Source organism: Anolis carolinensis, chromosome 3, assembly GCF_035594765.1.
Source record: "Anolis carolinensis isolate JA03-04 chromosome 3, rAnoCar3.1.pri, whole genome shotgun sequence".
NCBI lineage: Eukaryota > Metazoa > Chordata > Lepidosauria > Squamata > Dactyloidae > Anolis > Anolis carolinensis.
This window is the reverse complement of record NC_085843.1, coordinates 211,646,748-211,663,532: the sequence shown is the minus strand read 5'-3', so window position 1 is coordinate 211,663,532 and position 16,785 is coordinate 211,646,748. Positions and strand designations below refer to the sequence as shown.

The following is a 16,785-nucleotide window of genomic DNA, read 5'->3' as shown; positions in this document are numbered from 1 at the left end:
ATGCTCAAAATCACAAATAACTGACTTTATAATATTTTTAAAAAATGTTTGTAGCTATCTGTCTTCTAAATCCCAATCTCAAAACATGGTTTATGCTGCTTTGCAGAAGAATAACGTAAAAAGGATGCTATCTTGGGGAATTTGGAAGTAATAACCTGAAATCATTGAAGACTCACAAAAAGCCTATTCAACTGTCTGCCCAATCTCCTTTTAGCCTGTTTCCCCTAATCCTGGCTTGTTGATTAGATGCCATACAGTACCTCCTAGCTCAGTGACTTTACACAGAATGCCAGACATTTGCAAGGAAAAGAGGAAATGAAGAGAGAGAGGTTTTGCTCCTTTTTCCAAACACTGTGGGGTACTCAGTGACTGTTAATGTCATCTGTTTAAAAATGAGACCAGCGCTGATCAAGCTACTTGCCTTAAAAGGGCAAAATATCTGTGGAAATAAACTTCAGCAAGTTGGAAAGTCAGGAAGAAAGTAGACACACACAGAGCATGGATGGACTGTGAGTTCTGGAGCAACTTTGATACAGTTGTGTAATTGTACTGTTTTGTAATAGAAACACTATATTACCAGAAGGATGGACCTTTATATTCTGCAAGAATGAAGGGGGGAATTGAGACACAGAGGAAAGGATTAACATTATTAGTAGAATAAAGATCTTATAAGTTTGATGTGCTGAAAATATGCAGCTGAACTTGCCCATTTGCTGAGCTGCCTAATACTTGGTGGCTGCAATATATAGTGGTTGCTCAACGTGTGGATAGATTAAATTATCTCTGATACTCCCTGAATTTCAATACATTCAACATAATCATCAGTGCTTCTTTGAAATATATATATATGCAGAAGTAAGAGCAACAGAACACAACAGACATGAATTTCAGTTTATGAAAGTGAGTACTGTACATATTACCATAAATGTCTGGTCTTTGGCTAGTATGCACATACACAACACTATCCTAACTTTCTAAATTAAGCCAATACCTCTTCCTTCTCTGTATACAAGAGAGGGTCTCCTTAAAATGTCTCCACTCATTGTGTGTGTGTGTATAATCTCCTAGCAAAATATCTACAGAATATAAAGAACCTAAGCAAAATTGTCACACACACACAGATTACAAGTTGAGGTGGGGCATCTTAGATCTCATCCTACTGAATGATTGTCTGATTAAAATATTACATTGTATGATGGTACAGCCAGATATTTCAAGATAATTAACAAAACCGCACCATCATTATAGTGTAGGAAAACCTCATGCTGAACTGGTAAATATGTATTTGGGTTAAGCTATGATAGAGATGACGGTTCACATTAATAAAGGTGGCTCTCAGTTCATATTTAAAAAAATAAAGAAATAAAAAACTTCCACATAGAAAATGACAGAGACATTTTAAGGTTAGATATCTTTGCCTAAAATTATAGTTTTCTCCATGGAAGTAATGCTTCATTTTGATTTTAAAAGATGAACACCAACTGCCTGCCCCTCACCAAATGTGTGAAATGGCATAATTCAGTGAAATGCTTCCCGTTACAGTGCCTAGGTGTAAAGTACATTCTCTTTATCCACAGACTTTATATTCATGGTCTTACTTATCCACACTCCAAAAACATTTCCCCTTTTCAGGAACTGTTTATGGACCTTTCTAGGTTGTCCGTGTGGTTGTATCATATGTTTCCAGTCCAAGTATAGTAAAAATACAAACTCATTATTATCCATGGTTTCTAATATCTCTGTGTGTGAGTGTGTGTGTGTGTCTTGAAACATATCACCCTTGGATATCAGGGTTGTAATGGACTTCCAAAAGTTTCTGAGGTGTTGATATGGCGTATCTCATCCTTTTTTGCATCCAAAATCTCAAAGGGGATAAACAAGGCTGTGAGCAAAATTACTCCCTCACTCCGCACACAGTTTGCAGAAGTAGCTTTGGATTTTCATTTCTTGAATCTAATGGGGAAAAAGTATATCATCTCATGGAAGATAGTTTCTTTACATTTCTCATTTATCACAAGGGTGTTAAGCAAGCTCTGCCTTTGTCTGTTCTTCCCAAATATCACAGCACAATCACACATGTTCATACAGAGAACGGGATTAATCTCTTACTGTAAAAACAACAAAGGGTTCTGCAACTATCACAAAATATAACATAATTATGATAAGCAGGACCTTTCATGAATCACTTCACAGAACTATAATCCATGACAATTTATGGTGCAAAAATTGCTAGTCTTCAGGGTATTCACAGGGCTGTTTCTCATACATGCTGTCATACCACAAAGGCACAGTTCAGCTATCAGTGTCAGTCTTTAAATACAGGTCTGCTCCGTTCATGCATACAGCAGAGGATGAGATAGCACAGCTGAAAGAAAAGAAAGATTAGCATGACCTCCCTATCTATAGCTCCAACACACAGAGACATATGGAGCCCTTCCCTCTGGTGAATCATTCCTCAAATTCAGTCCTATAAATAAATCAATTGAGAAGACATGTACTCAGAGGAACAGGATGTGGATACAAGGCCACTCACACACTGATTTGTCCCTTTAAAGCTCACCTTTCAGCTCATACTCAAATGTCACTAGGGCTAAGCTATGCTTTGAGATGCAGGTCTGTAACCACCTGTAGCTGGAAGAATGGTCCTGAGAGATGGAGGCTACAATGAATGACAGAAGTAAGTCACAAAAGGCTGTCCTCTGTTTCCTCTGTACCAACATCCAGGATGCAGGGGAGCCCTTGCCAAGAAGGATGACAAGTGAAGGAGCAGAAGGAAGATATGAAATAGCAACAGCATCATTCAGATCCCATGACAGCTTTTGGTAGTACTAAACCTAGGGAACCTGTCAGCATATCCTAGAGATCTCCCCTCATGCTGAGGCAAGTTTAACTAAAGTACCAGCCGCGCCACCTCATTGACACAGTAAAGAAGAGAGATTGAAAGAGAGAGAGATGGCAAAAAGACCAGCAGCCAAGCATTTTTAGCCTGTGGTTGCTAGGATACTGTGAAGACCCTCCACTGCTAAACAGACATGGGAGAAATTAAAAAAGGGAAAGAGAAAGCACCCTCATGCTTAGGCCTTATGAGAAAACAGCAGTAATGATAGGAATATGCTGCTTTTTCCTCCCTGTCTCCACTAGGCATGGCTGCCAGCCTCCACTGAAATGCCACGCACCAAAAACCTGGAAACAGCTGCTCCACAGAGACTGCGGGGAGGACAGATTATTTATATTCTGGAAGATTAGACACCAAGGCTTCCGGTGAAGGGCCTGCCAGTTCAAAATTTGGAAGCCAATTTTCTAGGACACAAATCACCTCCAGCCTTTTGAACAACCCCAGAGCATTTAGAGAGATCTTACTAATGCCCTGATAATTGCGTGAGCAATGTGCAGAAGCACTAAATTGCAGATAAAGTTCATATAGCTTTTTAAAATTTTGCTATTTGTGCAAAAGAGTTTAACTTCAAATTTTCTATCCTGCATAAAATTTCAGAGAACTTTAGAAAAAAAAACTGAGGTTTCTTACCAAAGATATGTGAGTTAATGAAAGCCTACATGTAGTTTGTATCATGAGAATATTTGAAATTTCATTTCAAATTCCAAAGTTATTTCTGTTAATGGAAAAATATTCTACATCTGTTCTTTCTTTTGACGATACTGCATTTCCTCCTTGGTACTTAAAGTATAAAAACTATCATGCCAGCAATAACAACTCTGTCATTTTCACACTCCAAAATTTTCCAAACATTTGTAACCAACCTGGTTATATAACAATTCTCTAACTCAGTGGTTCTCAACCTGTGGGTCCCCAGGTGTTTTGGCCTACATATGCCCAGAAACCCCAACCAGTTTACCAGCTGTTAGGATTTCTGGGAATTGCAAGGCCAAAGCATCTGAGGACCCACAGGTTCAGAACCACTGTTCTAACTCAATCTCTTACATTGTGCATAAAGTTCCTGAAATTATTTTAAAGTTTCCCATTAATAAAGTGAATCCCTTAAATGGATAATGTTGCTAAAGTAATATGTTTTAAAGTAACTACGTGAATGCTGTCATTTTCAATGCAACACAATTATAACTATTAAATCTCTTAAAACTGAGTGTGGCTTATTTGTGTGCTACTGTATAAAAGAAAAATATCATAAGCAGAGCTGAATGTATTTCTATATGATTCTGAAGAAAGAGTCATACATTGTGTAAAGCTCTTAATATGCCAAATTCATTTACTCACTTCGGTCCCATTTACATTGTAATCTTAATGTAGATTGAACTGCATTATATAATCAGTGTAGATTAAACTGCATTATAGGCGTATACACTGATCAATCTGTATTGTAATTCATTGTAGATGGGGCCTTCGATCGGTTGTTGCTGTGTGCCTTCAAGTCATTTCCAATTTACAGTGATCCTAAGGCAAACCTATCAAACCTTTCTTGGCAAGATTTGGTCAGAGGGGGTTCTGCCTTTGCCTTTTTTTGAGAGTGAGAGATGTCACCCAAGTTTCATAGCCGAGTCATGGTACAATGTTCAAATCACTACACCATGCTAGCTCCCACCCACCTAGCATGCACAAGGTTATATTTTACTTCTTAGACTGATAAAAAGTGCTGCTTCCTCTCAGTCCCTATACAGAAGCCAACTGGACAGCCAAATCTCACAGTGGTGATGGGACAGTTACCTTCATCACATCTAATGACAATGGGCCAGCTTAGAAGCAGAGAACGCCTAACAATGCAGTTTTCTCCAACAATGCATAGATGCCACCACCTAGTTATATAGTTTCCATCTGAGGCAAGTGCCTCCCTCTCCCTAATGGTGCCAACCAGTCTTGAAAGCCTAACAAATTCAGGCAGCAAGCGGCAAGTTTCAAATACTGTTCCAAAGTCTTGGAAGCATCAAACTCAGGATCACTTATTACTGTACTTTTCACTGAGACAGCTTCTCATGAAAATGTCTCCACCACATTTCAAACAGAACCTACTCCAGGGAAGGATGTGGGATAGAATTAACATGTGGAGAAACACAAACATAGAAATAAGAAGTATGAAACACTTGCATCTTATCTTTCTCTTCTGATTTTTTTCAATTGTGTTCAAATCCCAGAACCCATAGGGATATTCCAAAGTGCTATGGAATACTTTTTACTTTAGCCAGTGATTCTTTTGCCTTGTTCCTACTCTTTGCATGCACATAGATCTCAAGTCAGCCTTGATCTCTGCCACTTCTGTCAGATAATTACATTCTCCTTGGGTAAATGCAAATATAATTTATGCAAATGCTTTTGAGTCCCCTCTTTTACCTCCCATTAATACAAATCAGACTATACATGATGTGCCAAAATTTTGAATGAAGACTCAAGGTAGATAATAAGTATTTTCAAAAGCATTTTGTCTTTTATTTGTTTGTAAGTTCAAGTTTAGTCAGAGGGCAGAATCTAGCCTCATTATTATCAAGGCATCCAAATGAGCAATGGTGGTACGTGTGCAAAAGAAAAACCCCAATATTAATTCATTACATGCTTCATTTGGAAATAGCTCTCTTGAAATCGATGAAACTTACTTCTGTGTAAGCATATATGGGGCCACAAACCTCATTATTAAATCAGGAAAAAGGGAATCTCAGGGGGAAAAAACAAATCCATAAATCAGACTTTTATCAAAAGTGAATTCTTTTAAAAGCTTTCCTCATTTATTACTTATATCAAAACCAAACAAATGAATGGTCGCACCCCTTTTCTAAATATCAATCCCAGCTAACAAAACTTCAAATTTTACTGAAGGTTGATCATAACATACTAAAACCCATCATCTTTTAAAAATAATATCAACGTGACAAGAAAACAGTTTTCAGTCCTTGATGGACTGTCTATGGGAAATAGCATACACATCTCCAATTTGCCTCCCAACCTAGGAAAAAGCTAAAAGTGTCCAAATAAAAGTGAGAGCTGATCTGTGCACATCCTTAGGAATCAAGCTAATGAAAAGCCATAATTAACTGCTTTCATCATTTAATTGGCCATACTATAAGGCAGACATGTTACTCATAAATAATAGAAAGCTTTATGTAATGAGGTCTCCTTCTCCTTTTGACCTGTATAACCATAAACAGGGAGAAGAATCCATTATGGCGAACATTATAAACTCAGATTATGTTGAATCTGAATAACTGAGAGATGTACCTAATGCAGGTGATCATGTCCACTACTTCTCCACTGAGCTGACTTAAACAGGAAAAGGACAGAAAGTCACATTGTGCTCACAGAAATCCATTGTTAAGCAATATATTGTAACCTCTAACGCTTCTTACACTTGCATGTATTCTATCTGCACTATGGGAGCTTCAAATTTTGTATTTAAAACTGTTAAAATCAACCATCTGACAAAACAAAATATGAAGATCAACTGTGATGTTACTAATAAATAAAATCATGTAGTGTGTCTTGACATGAGCCATGAATTGTTTGGGGTTTTTAAAAGCAGGTGTGCTTTTTCATGATTACCAAACCAACTACATTAAGATTTATAAGACAGTTATGAAAGGAAATTAAGTGTCATGTGAAGGATGTTATATTTCTTCTTCTGAGATTTAGCTTCCTCCATTTAAAAAAAAAAATGTGACAGCAAGCGTGAAACAAGAACAGATGATTTTCCTCAAATTTATTTAAGAGCTTCAAAGCAAGATTTATTACAAATGTCCTTTCAATATGTCCTTTCTGGAAAAGGCAAGGCAGCACAGTGGGAAAAGATTTTGAAGCAAGTTCCCCCTCCCTCCACCCTTTGAAAACATTGTTCACAACCACAAAGAGGAACAAGAGCAGTAAAGACAAGGCAATGTGCAAGTGGCGAATGGGACTCATGTGCTGTGTTCAGGCTTGGTGTCTGTCATAATGGATCTTCTCTGCTCTCTCTTCTAGTTCCAAAGAATGTCAGATAATAAGAAGCTCCCTACCCAGAGTATCTATTCACTCTCTTATGGGCTGTCACTCCAGTTTACTGATCTCCACGTATGAGATGGATTTTGTTTTATGGCAGGCTTTATGGCTCCCTTTCTCGGAACACTTTGTTATGGCCTCTTTTCCATTCTGTAATTTCTTAAATTTTATTGCTTGATCACTTATTACCCTGAAGCAACCCATTAACACAGTAAGGTGCTACAAAACTCTCAGCCTTACAGGGAAGTAGAGTTAACAGCTTCTGCCTTGGTCAAACATGTAAAAGTATAGAAACATCATTATATAAAAGAGTACCTTCTGCATGGCCCAAAGCTGAGTGGTAGCACCCATGTTGTAACTAAAGATGATCCCAGTTTGAATATCAGCAGACAAAACTAGGACAATTCAGATAGCAGATGATGGGGAAAACCTCCAACTGGGGCTATGGAAAACAACGTCTACAAGAGATGATACTATTGAACTAGATGGACAAACAGCTGCACGAGGCAGCTGCCCATGTACCCATGTTATCAACTTTTGGTCCTCCAGATGTTTTGTACTTCAGTTCTCAAAAGCCTCCATCAGCATGGCCAATGATGATGGCTTTTTGGAGCTGAAGTCCAAAACATCGGAGGGACTACAAGTTGAGAACTATTGTAGTATAGCATGTTGATCCCTGTGAAAGGAGGAAGGTTTTGGTGAAATTACTTCTGTACTCTCCAGTACAGTGTTAATCTACTACATTCCTTTGTCTGTGGTCCTGGATATAACTGCTAGTAAATTCAATTGACTGACATGTGGTATGGGGGAAGTTTATGAGGAAGGCAACTCATTTACAACCCTTTGCAACCCATATAGAAGGGGAATAACATTAGTTATATAAGGACTCCCCTCCCCCAAAGAAATTCCTCAGACATTTCATGCTGTCAATATTTTTTTATTCCAACCCTGATCATTCTCAAGATAAGCTATAGTTAATCTCTGCGTCATGTCTCAGGAGATGGAATTTAAACTGGAGCATTTGTTATAACCAAACTTGATTTATTTTGTACTTGTGGTGGAGCATAATACCAAAGTATGCAAAAATCTTTGTTTTGCTTAAAAAAAAACCTTGTTGTGTGAACCTTTACAATTCAATATATTGATAAATTAAATGCAGTTTTTATCTTGGCCTCTTTGAGAACTGCAGCATGGGAATATCTTCAGGATTGAAACAATGAACATTCAGTGTGTAAGCCAAGTCAGTGTGCTTTCCAGCTCACCATGTGGTAAACCAGTTGCTTAATTGTTCCAGTGTAAACTCAGTGCCCTCAAAGCTAATGAAACAGATTACTCACATTGTTGAACAGCAATGTGGCAAAGGTGGAGCAATCCAATAATTGACTTTCAAAATACCCAATTCCTGCCATAGAAGGCCAGTTCTTGAAACTGGGAATCATTCCTAACCTTGTATCAAAGCACTGTAACATATGGAGTATGAACCACAAAAATGTGTGTGTGAAAGAGAATGCATGTGAGTTTCCCATAATTAGATGTCTGTATGACAGAAAGAACAGGAAATGAGCTTCTGGAAAGGATTCTAGAATCTGTCTAATCTACTACGCCATTATGAAAGGTAGCAAGCCAAATATTCTCAGTACTTTGCAAGCACAACATAAATACAACACTATCTCAGAGTTGAACTCAAACAATCATACAGTAAACCTTCCTACTTCTAACCACTTGTTGTTTGCATTACGCACACAAAACTGAGTCCCCTAACTTTTTCAATTCAGATTTTTATCTGGAATACCTCTAACCTGTGTTAAGGATTTTGAGTATAGAAAAGAGTGACTGGGTTCTTGTAGTCCTTGACTGATTGATTTATGCAAAGGTATTTTGAAAAGTATGGTTTTGTGTAGGTACTCTTAAATACATCCAATTAAAAAATCCTCTGCATTAGAGGATTTATACTCAGATATGTACCTTGAGGACAACAGCCACTGCTGCTTTAAACCTTTTTCTTAAATTAAGAGACTGGATACTTTGAAGTTCAAAAAAGCTCCTCAGATCCAACAGATAATGGATAACTACACGAGGCATATTAAAAAGCTTCTGGTACTTTTATATGTATTAGTCATAGTTTCCTAGTCTCTTCAACACAAGACATAAAAAGCATCGTAAGCATGTTTAGTGTGCATGTCTTGATCAGTTTTGCTCCACCATTTGGTTTACATACACCTCCTTGACAGCAAGCCCTATTTAATCAGACCTCTGAATATAAACACATAGGACCATATTGTCTGAATGACTTATTAGGGCAACTGAATCCACAGCACCTGATTACTATCGCAACCCATATAGCTTCTCTTCTTTAAAGAAAGAGCACTGTGCTTCAAATTGGCTAAGCTGCGCACTCTGCTGCATCAGTTGGTGTCAGTGCTTAAATTCTAGCACTGGTTGTTGTCAAAAAGAGCAAAGAGACACTGTCTCTCCCACACACATACACACATACACCAGCTCTAAAAACCCTTGTCAGTTTGATTGCCTCAGTGGGCTTGATGAGCTGTGAAGTGGACCAGACTTCTCTGACAAGACACAAGATGTGAGGAGGAAAAAGTGATGCTGGCAAAGGAAATGGGGAAATGGGAATGATGCCCTATGGACACCTAGGTGACGTGCAGAGACAGCCTAGCCTATTGTAAACTCATGTGGAGAAGCACGGACAGCGTTCATCCAGGGCACCGCTCTGTTTTCCTCCATGGTGCCCTCGGCAGGAACCAAAGAAATGGAGATTCTCTCTCCAAGTCACCCGTTCTCTGGTCAGGGACTCTTGGCAAATTGGTGCATCGAATAGGGCTGTCGCAGGACACATATTTTGCCGGGCTAGAGTTTAGCCCTTGTAGATGTGACGGAGTGATAAGTGAAAGGAAGAAAATGCAAAGAAGGTGCAGAACATCTTTCCTCCAACACCCAAAGAAATGCAACAAGCTCTTTTACATCTGGGACTAAAGGGCAAGGCTGTTGACACTGGAGGCAGGCTTGAGCTTACTCACTTTTCTTCTGAGAGATTAATGCTTTGGGATGCTGTGTTTTTGCTCCACGTTGCTGCATTACAGAATATTCCCCATCCTCCTTAGGTTTAAATAGCAGCAGACAAAGCTTGGGATGAAAGAGTAAAGAGCTCCAAAGCCTTTCACTACTCAGGAGAGAGAGAGAGAGCACCACTTGAGGGTGAAAGGGATCAAAGAACAGCCAAACTCTTCCCAAAAATGGAAGATGATGAAGAAGAGGAGGAGAAAGAAGAAGAAGGGGGGAGGAAGAGGAGGAAGGCAACTTTTCAGACTGGGAATGGCAATTCCACTTCTTCAGATGTTGATCCTTCTATTCACACAGGGAAATGGAAGAGGAAAGCGGCCAAGTGGAAAACTCATGCACACACTTGCACCTGCCTTGTGATACCAGCAGCAGTCTGCTAGTAATAACAATTAAAAGAAAGTGCAAAACAGTTTTGTAGAAGGATGCTAAGACAGCAGCTGCAGAAGCTCTGGAATACCTTTTAGCTTTCAATGATACCTTTTAGGTTGTTTTGTACCATATGGGGTGCTAAAAGAAACCCTTCCTGGATGTGAAGGGGAAACGAGCTTGTCGGGAAAATACGTTAAAAGGGGGGTCAAAAACCCCACAAAAATACCTTCCCTAAACAAGAAAACCTTTCAGTAAACAAAGACCTAGTGGATGGAATGAGACTATTTTCCCCTCCTGGTATCAAGTGAATCGAAAGAGTGCATTTGCCCTATTAGTATGTGAATATGCCTCACATGAGTTAAAAACACCACACACATAAAAACCTTCCCTCATTCAATATAACAGTCACCAAAAAAAGCCCAGACAGTATGGCACAACATGCTGGAGGAAAGGAAGGAGTTTCGAGAGAAGCTCCACACAAACACTTTTTGAGGAACACTCTTTTCTCAAGGTGTCCCAAAACTCAGTGGAGCTAGGGAAAATATTCTTACATTATAAAATATGAATGTGGGAAAAGACTTAGGCTGGATTCACACTGACCTATATGCTATCGATCCCAGATTATCTGGCAGTGTAGACTCATATAATCCAGTCCAAAGCGTATACTCTGGGATCAGATCCTGGGATACAGGGCAGTGTAGATCCAGCATCACTGTGTGTGTGGGTGTAGAAAACGTTCCTTTGAATGAATGTTTTTGTAATATATTCCTTTTGGAATATATTCCTGCGGCCAAGAGTTCTTTCTAAGGAATATATATTTTGTAAAACATTGTAAGGAATCTTTTGTAAGTCTCCCTATGTGTGGGACTGCAAAAGGGCAGAGGGAGAGAACACTGCACTATATCCAGGATCTGACTTCAGATTATCTGGCTGTGTAGATTCATATAATCCAGCCCAAAGCATATACTTTGAGACTGGATCTTGGGACATAGGTCAGTGAAGAGTCAGCCTCACCTTGTGTGGTTGTGTGTGTGTGTGTAGAAAGGGGCAGCCAAGAGTTCCTTCTAAGGAATATTTTTTTAAAAATGTAAGGAATCCTTTGTAAATCAAGGTATCCCAAGTCTCCCTGTGTGTGGCTGCAAAAGGGCAGAAAGAGAGAGGACACTGCCCTCTTTCTTATCCCTGATTATCTGCTTATCCCAGATTATCTGGCAGTGTAGACTCATATAACCCAAATTTAAAGCAGATAATCTGGAATCAGGTCGTGGGATATAAGGCAGTGTAGATCCAGCCTCACTGTGTATGTGTGTATAGAAAGTGGCGGCCAAGAGTTCCTTCTAAGGAATATTTTAAAAAATGTTTTAAGTAATCTTTTGTAAGTCAAGGTACCTCAAGTCTCCTTATGTGTGGGACTGAAAAAGGGCTGAGAGAGGGGGGGGGCCCTTCCACACTGCTCTATCTCCCAGGATCTCAGATTATCTCTTTATCCAAGATTATCTTGCAATGTAGACTCATATAATCCAGTCCAAAGTATATACTTTGGGTTCATATCCTGGGATATAGAACGGTTTAGATCCAGCCTCACTGTGTGTGTGTGTGTAGAAAAATTCCTTCAAATGAATGTTTTTGTAATATATCGTAAGGACTTTTGTAAATCAAGGTACCCAAAGTCTTCCTATGTGTGGACCTGCAAAAGGGCAGAGAAAGGAGCACTGCACTATATCCCAAGATCTGACTTCAGATTATCTGGCTGTGTAGACTCATAGAATTCAGTCCAAAGCATATACGTTGGGATCAGATCCTGGTATATAGGGCAGTGGAGATCCAGCCTCACTCAGTGTGTGTTTGTGCATAGAAAGAGGTGTCCAAGAGTTGAAGTGATGAGAATTTTCTGAGCCGTATGGCCATGTTCGAGAAGCATTTTTTCCTGACGTTTTGCCCACATGGCCAAGAGTCCCTTCTAAGGAATATTTCTTTGTAAAATGTTGTAAGGAATCCTTTGTAAGTCAAGATACTCCAAGTCACCCTATGCGTGGGACTGCAAAAGGGCAGAGAGAGGGGACCCTGCACGATATCCCGGGATCTGAATTCAGATTATCTGGCTGTGTAGACCCATATAATCCAGTCCAAGGCATATATGTTGGGATCAGATAATCCAGTCCAAAGTATTTACGTTGGGATCAGATCCCACTCATACAATCCAGTCCAAAGTATTTACATTAGGATCAGATCCTGCTCATATCATCCAGTCCAAAGTATATACACTTTGGACTGGATTATATGATATGGGATATAGGGCAGTGTAGATCCAGCTGTGTGCGCCTGAACGTGGCTCTGGGGAATGTGGGGGCAGAGTGGAGTTTGGGGCGAAGCGAGGGAAGGAGAGATGGAGGGGGAGCCAGACAAGACACACACAGAGGAGGGACACACACAGAGACAGGGACCCTCGAGGCCGTGGTGCTTACTGCGGGCTCTTGGGGTAGAAGGGCAGGGTGACGTGGCTGAGGTCCTGGAGGTCGAAGGCGGTGGGCTCGGCGGAGATGGCCTGCCGCTTGGTCCGCTGCTCGCCCCCTCCTCCGCCTGCGCTTCCTCCTCCTCCGCCCCCACCGCCGCCTCCGCCTCCTCCCGGCAGGGCTGCTCCGGGCCCCTGGTGCGCCTGCTGGGTGGCCGGGCGGATCACGGAGCGGTACTTGTCCAGCTCGTTCTGGAGCCGCTGGATGAGCTCGTCCTTCTGGTCCAGCTCGAGCTCCAGCTCGTCGATGAGCGCGTCCCGCTGCCGGAGCTCCTCGATCTTCTCTTGCAAGGCGTACTGCAAATCCCGCAGCGTCCCCATCCTCGAAGGGAGCCGCCGCCAACGCCGCCGGCGCAGCCACCTCTCCCCCCTTCCCGCCGCGTCCCACTTCGCGCCAACTTTGCCGAGGGACTGTTGCTGCCGCTGTTGCTACTCACTCCTTCCTACGGGAAGGGAGCCCCCATCCTCGGAAGCCCACCCTCGCGCTCTCTCTCTCGCTCTCCCCCCGCCTGCCTGCGTCAGGCCAGACTGGAGAGAGACGGAGAGTGAGGGAGCGCGAGGGGCGTCTGCAGCATGCCGCCTCTTTCTCCCTCACCCGCCGCCGCCGCCGCCGCGGTTCCGCTATCCCGCCCGCGCCCCCGCCTCTCTTCTTCTTTCTCCTCCTCCTCGGCTGTTACTCCCCCCTCCGCGCAACTGAGCCTCGAGGTAAAGAGCGTAAGGAAGAGAAGGAGAGAGGGGGCTTCCCCGCCCGCCGCTGCTGCTGCTCCTGCCGCTGCATTCCGAGCGCCTCACTGAGGGAGCCCACCCCTCCCCCTCTCAAAAAGGCGCGCGCCGCTTGGGTGCGTGTTTTCCCGCCGAAGCACGCGCTCTCTCCCGTCTCGAGGGGGAGGGCAAGCCTTGCGCGCGCTCCCTCGCTCGCGGTGGTGGGGATGGGGGAGAGTGAATGTGTCTTCTTGCCCTCTCCCAATCTTCTCTGACAGACTTTTTAAAAATTTAAGTCGGCTTGAGCGCCACACAGGCAGGCAACAACCAGTCCAAAAAACAAACAAACAAACATACACACAACACAACGCGCATTCGCTAGCTGTCAATTACAGGTGTCTTTAAAGCACTCAAGAAGCCCCGGTGGCGAAATGTGTTAAAGCACTGAGCTGCTGAACTTGCAGACCAAAAGATCCCAGGTTCGAACCCGGGGAGCGGAGTGAGCACCCGCTGTTAGCTCCAGCTCCTGCCAACCTAGCAGTTCGAAAACATGCCAATGTGAGTAGATCAATAGGTACCTTCCCGCTCCGGCGGGAAGGTAACGGCGCTCCATGAATCATGCCGGCCACATGACTTTGGAGGTGTCTACGGACAATGCCGGCTCTTCGGCTTAGAAATGGAGATGAGCACCAACCCCCAGAGTCAGACATGACTGGACTGAACGTCAGGGGAAACCTTTACCTGTTACTGCTTAAAGCACTCAGGCCCTGCCAATGGGAGTCCCTTCTTTCTGCCTTATCACACTACAGCACACATGGGCAAACTTTAGCCCTTCAGGCTGAGGAGGAAAAGGAAGGCGCTTGAGGCCAGGAATTGTGGGATTTGAAGTCCAAAACACCTGGAAAGCCAAAGTTTGCCCATGCCTGCACTGTTATTTATTTATTTACGGCTCTTTTATCCCGCCTTTCTCAACCCCGGAGGGGACTCAAGGCAGCTTCACAACATAGGCAATGCCTTTCAAAACATAGTACAGTACAATACAGTACAATAAAAATAAACTGCACCATTAAAAAAACAGCGAAAGCATTTGAATCCACACAAGTTAAAATCACGTGATCCATAGGCGTAGTCTGGAGCCATTCCATAATTCAATTACACATCTTTCGTGTCTAATTGTTGCACTAGATTTTCAACAGCTTGGTCAAAGAGCCACATCTTCACTTTTTTTTGTTTGTTTTTTTTGCAGAAGATCAGGAAGGAGGGAGCTGATCTAATCTCTCTGGGGAGGGAGTTCCATAGCCAAGGGGCCACCACCGAGAAGGCTCTGTCTCTGGTCTCCGCCTGCAAAGAAGGCAGAGCAGAGCGCACGGCCTCCAAATGATCTTAAGCTCTGAGATGGTTCATAGAGGGAACTATGTTTGGACAAGTAAGCTGGGCCAGAACCATTTTGGCCTTTATAGGCTAAAGCCAGCACTTTGAATTGTGCTCGGTAGCAGATTGGCAGCCAGTGCAGCTGACGCACTAAATCATGAATCCACTTCAAATCCGGTTTCTGCCTCCTGTAGAATTCTGGGGTTTGTAGTTTGCTGAGGCCCAGGACCTGTCTGGTTGAGCTGTTTAAAGTCCCCTCCCTAAAGTGGACTTAAAGTGCACCCAAGCTCTAGTGTGATGGGGTCCTCTGTAGGATGAATGCCCTGGTTCAATGCCTTTCCACACAGCCATATCACCCCGAATATAAAGGCGGATAATTTTGTTGATTTATTTATTTACAATATTTCTACACCCGCTCTTCTCAGAAGGGGACTCAAAGCAGCTTATAGTTTGGTATGTGTCTATATCTATATCTATACACATAATAAAAGTGAAAAATGTGTATGTATGTATGTGGAGGAGGTGTCCATTTACACAGAAGCCTCCTGCCTTCACAAGCAGCTATAGTTCCCACTGAGCAGAAGACACCCATGGCCCTCCCTCCACTGACATGCAGGTTATAGTGAGCACCACAAACATTTATAAAGATCTGGCCCTGGACACTCTACTCATTTTTCATCAATTTCGCTTTTATAAGTTCATTTCCAGTCCTACTGATTTAGAGAGTTGAGCTAGTTGTTGGAGATCATGTTGTAAATCTTCCGGATTTTTGGCCAAAAGGATGTAATTGTCTGTGAAGAGGAGATGGGAAAGTTGTTCGCCGTCTTTTGAAACCCCGCGATTAAATTTGATTTTTCAGAAGAGGCTTTCCAAAGTCGCCGCAAACAGTTTTGGCGATATTGTATCTCCTTGATTCTTTTGTTTATTCTGATATGACACATTTCTGACAACAGTTTTATATCCATTGTGCACACTGTATTGATGATTTTTATGATGTATATATGGCTGGAGTTTACTTAAAATGTTCCTGTTCTGACTTACAAACAAATTCAACTTAGGAACAAACCTACAGAACTATAAGAGGTATAGAAAGTCGGGGCTGAGGTGATTTATTAAACATCATATACCCTTATGACGCTCTGTAACAACTAATTGACAGCTATGTGTATAGAAATTTGCGCGCACACAGCTTAACCCAATCTATATTTCTCACACAGGCAATGATCCCAAAAGACAGTGCCTCTGTAACTTCCAAAGACCATGAAAGTTAACCGATATAAAACAATGAATAGTGATCTGTGTGTTGCAACACATCACTGTGTTGGCTACAGTGCGTAAGTCTGTCACACGAATGTAACAAGAAACCTCTGAATCTATGTGAAATAAACAAAGAGTCCTATATTATTCAAAATATAAATGGAAGGTTTTCATGAGATACGTTGTGTCCCCATACATTTAATTGTTACAGTTTATGTATCACTTTTAAGGGGTTGGATTAACTTCCAGTTTGTTAGTAAAACTGAACGACTGTGTCATGAAAGGATGCGTGTCTGAAAAGGGTGTCACCCGCATGAAATATTTGGAGAGCTCTAGTATAGATGCACCCAATGTCTACGGCATTTAATGTTTGCCAATATTTGTTGTAAACTGCCCTGAGGCTCTTTGGGAAGAGAGGGGAGGATATATATATGTGTGTGTGTGTGTGTGTGTGTGTGTGTGTGTGTGTGTGTGTGTGTGTGTATGTATATATATATATATATATATATATATATATATATATATATATATATATATATAATTATTATTAATGTCACCCGAGTGC

General features: G+C 41.8%; 1 protein-coding gene across 3 annotated transcripts in view; it reads right to left on the bottom strand.

Annotated features, from left to right (window-relative positions):
* The window catches only part of prkg1 (protein kinase cGMP-dependent 1), a 904,903-nt gene that overhangs the window by 743,837 nt on the left and 144,281 nt on the right, over positions 1–16,785 (bottom strand). Inside the window, exon 1 of one of the 3 annotated variants that reach the window (XM_062976198.1) lies at positions 12,844–13,833. The exons of the other annotated variants lie outside the window; for them this stretch is intronic. Coding sequence (XP_062832268.1) covers positions 12,844–13,211 — 368 coding nt within the window. The 5' untranslated portion in view covers positions 13,212–13,833. Of the gene's footprint in view, positions 1–12,843; positions 13,834–16,785 lie in introns of those variants that run through there. 3 annotated transcript variants of the gene reach the window in all.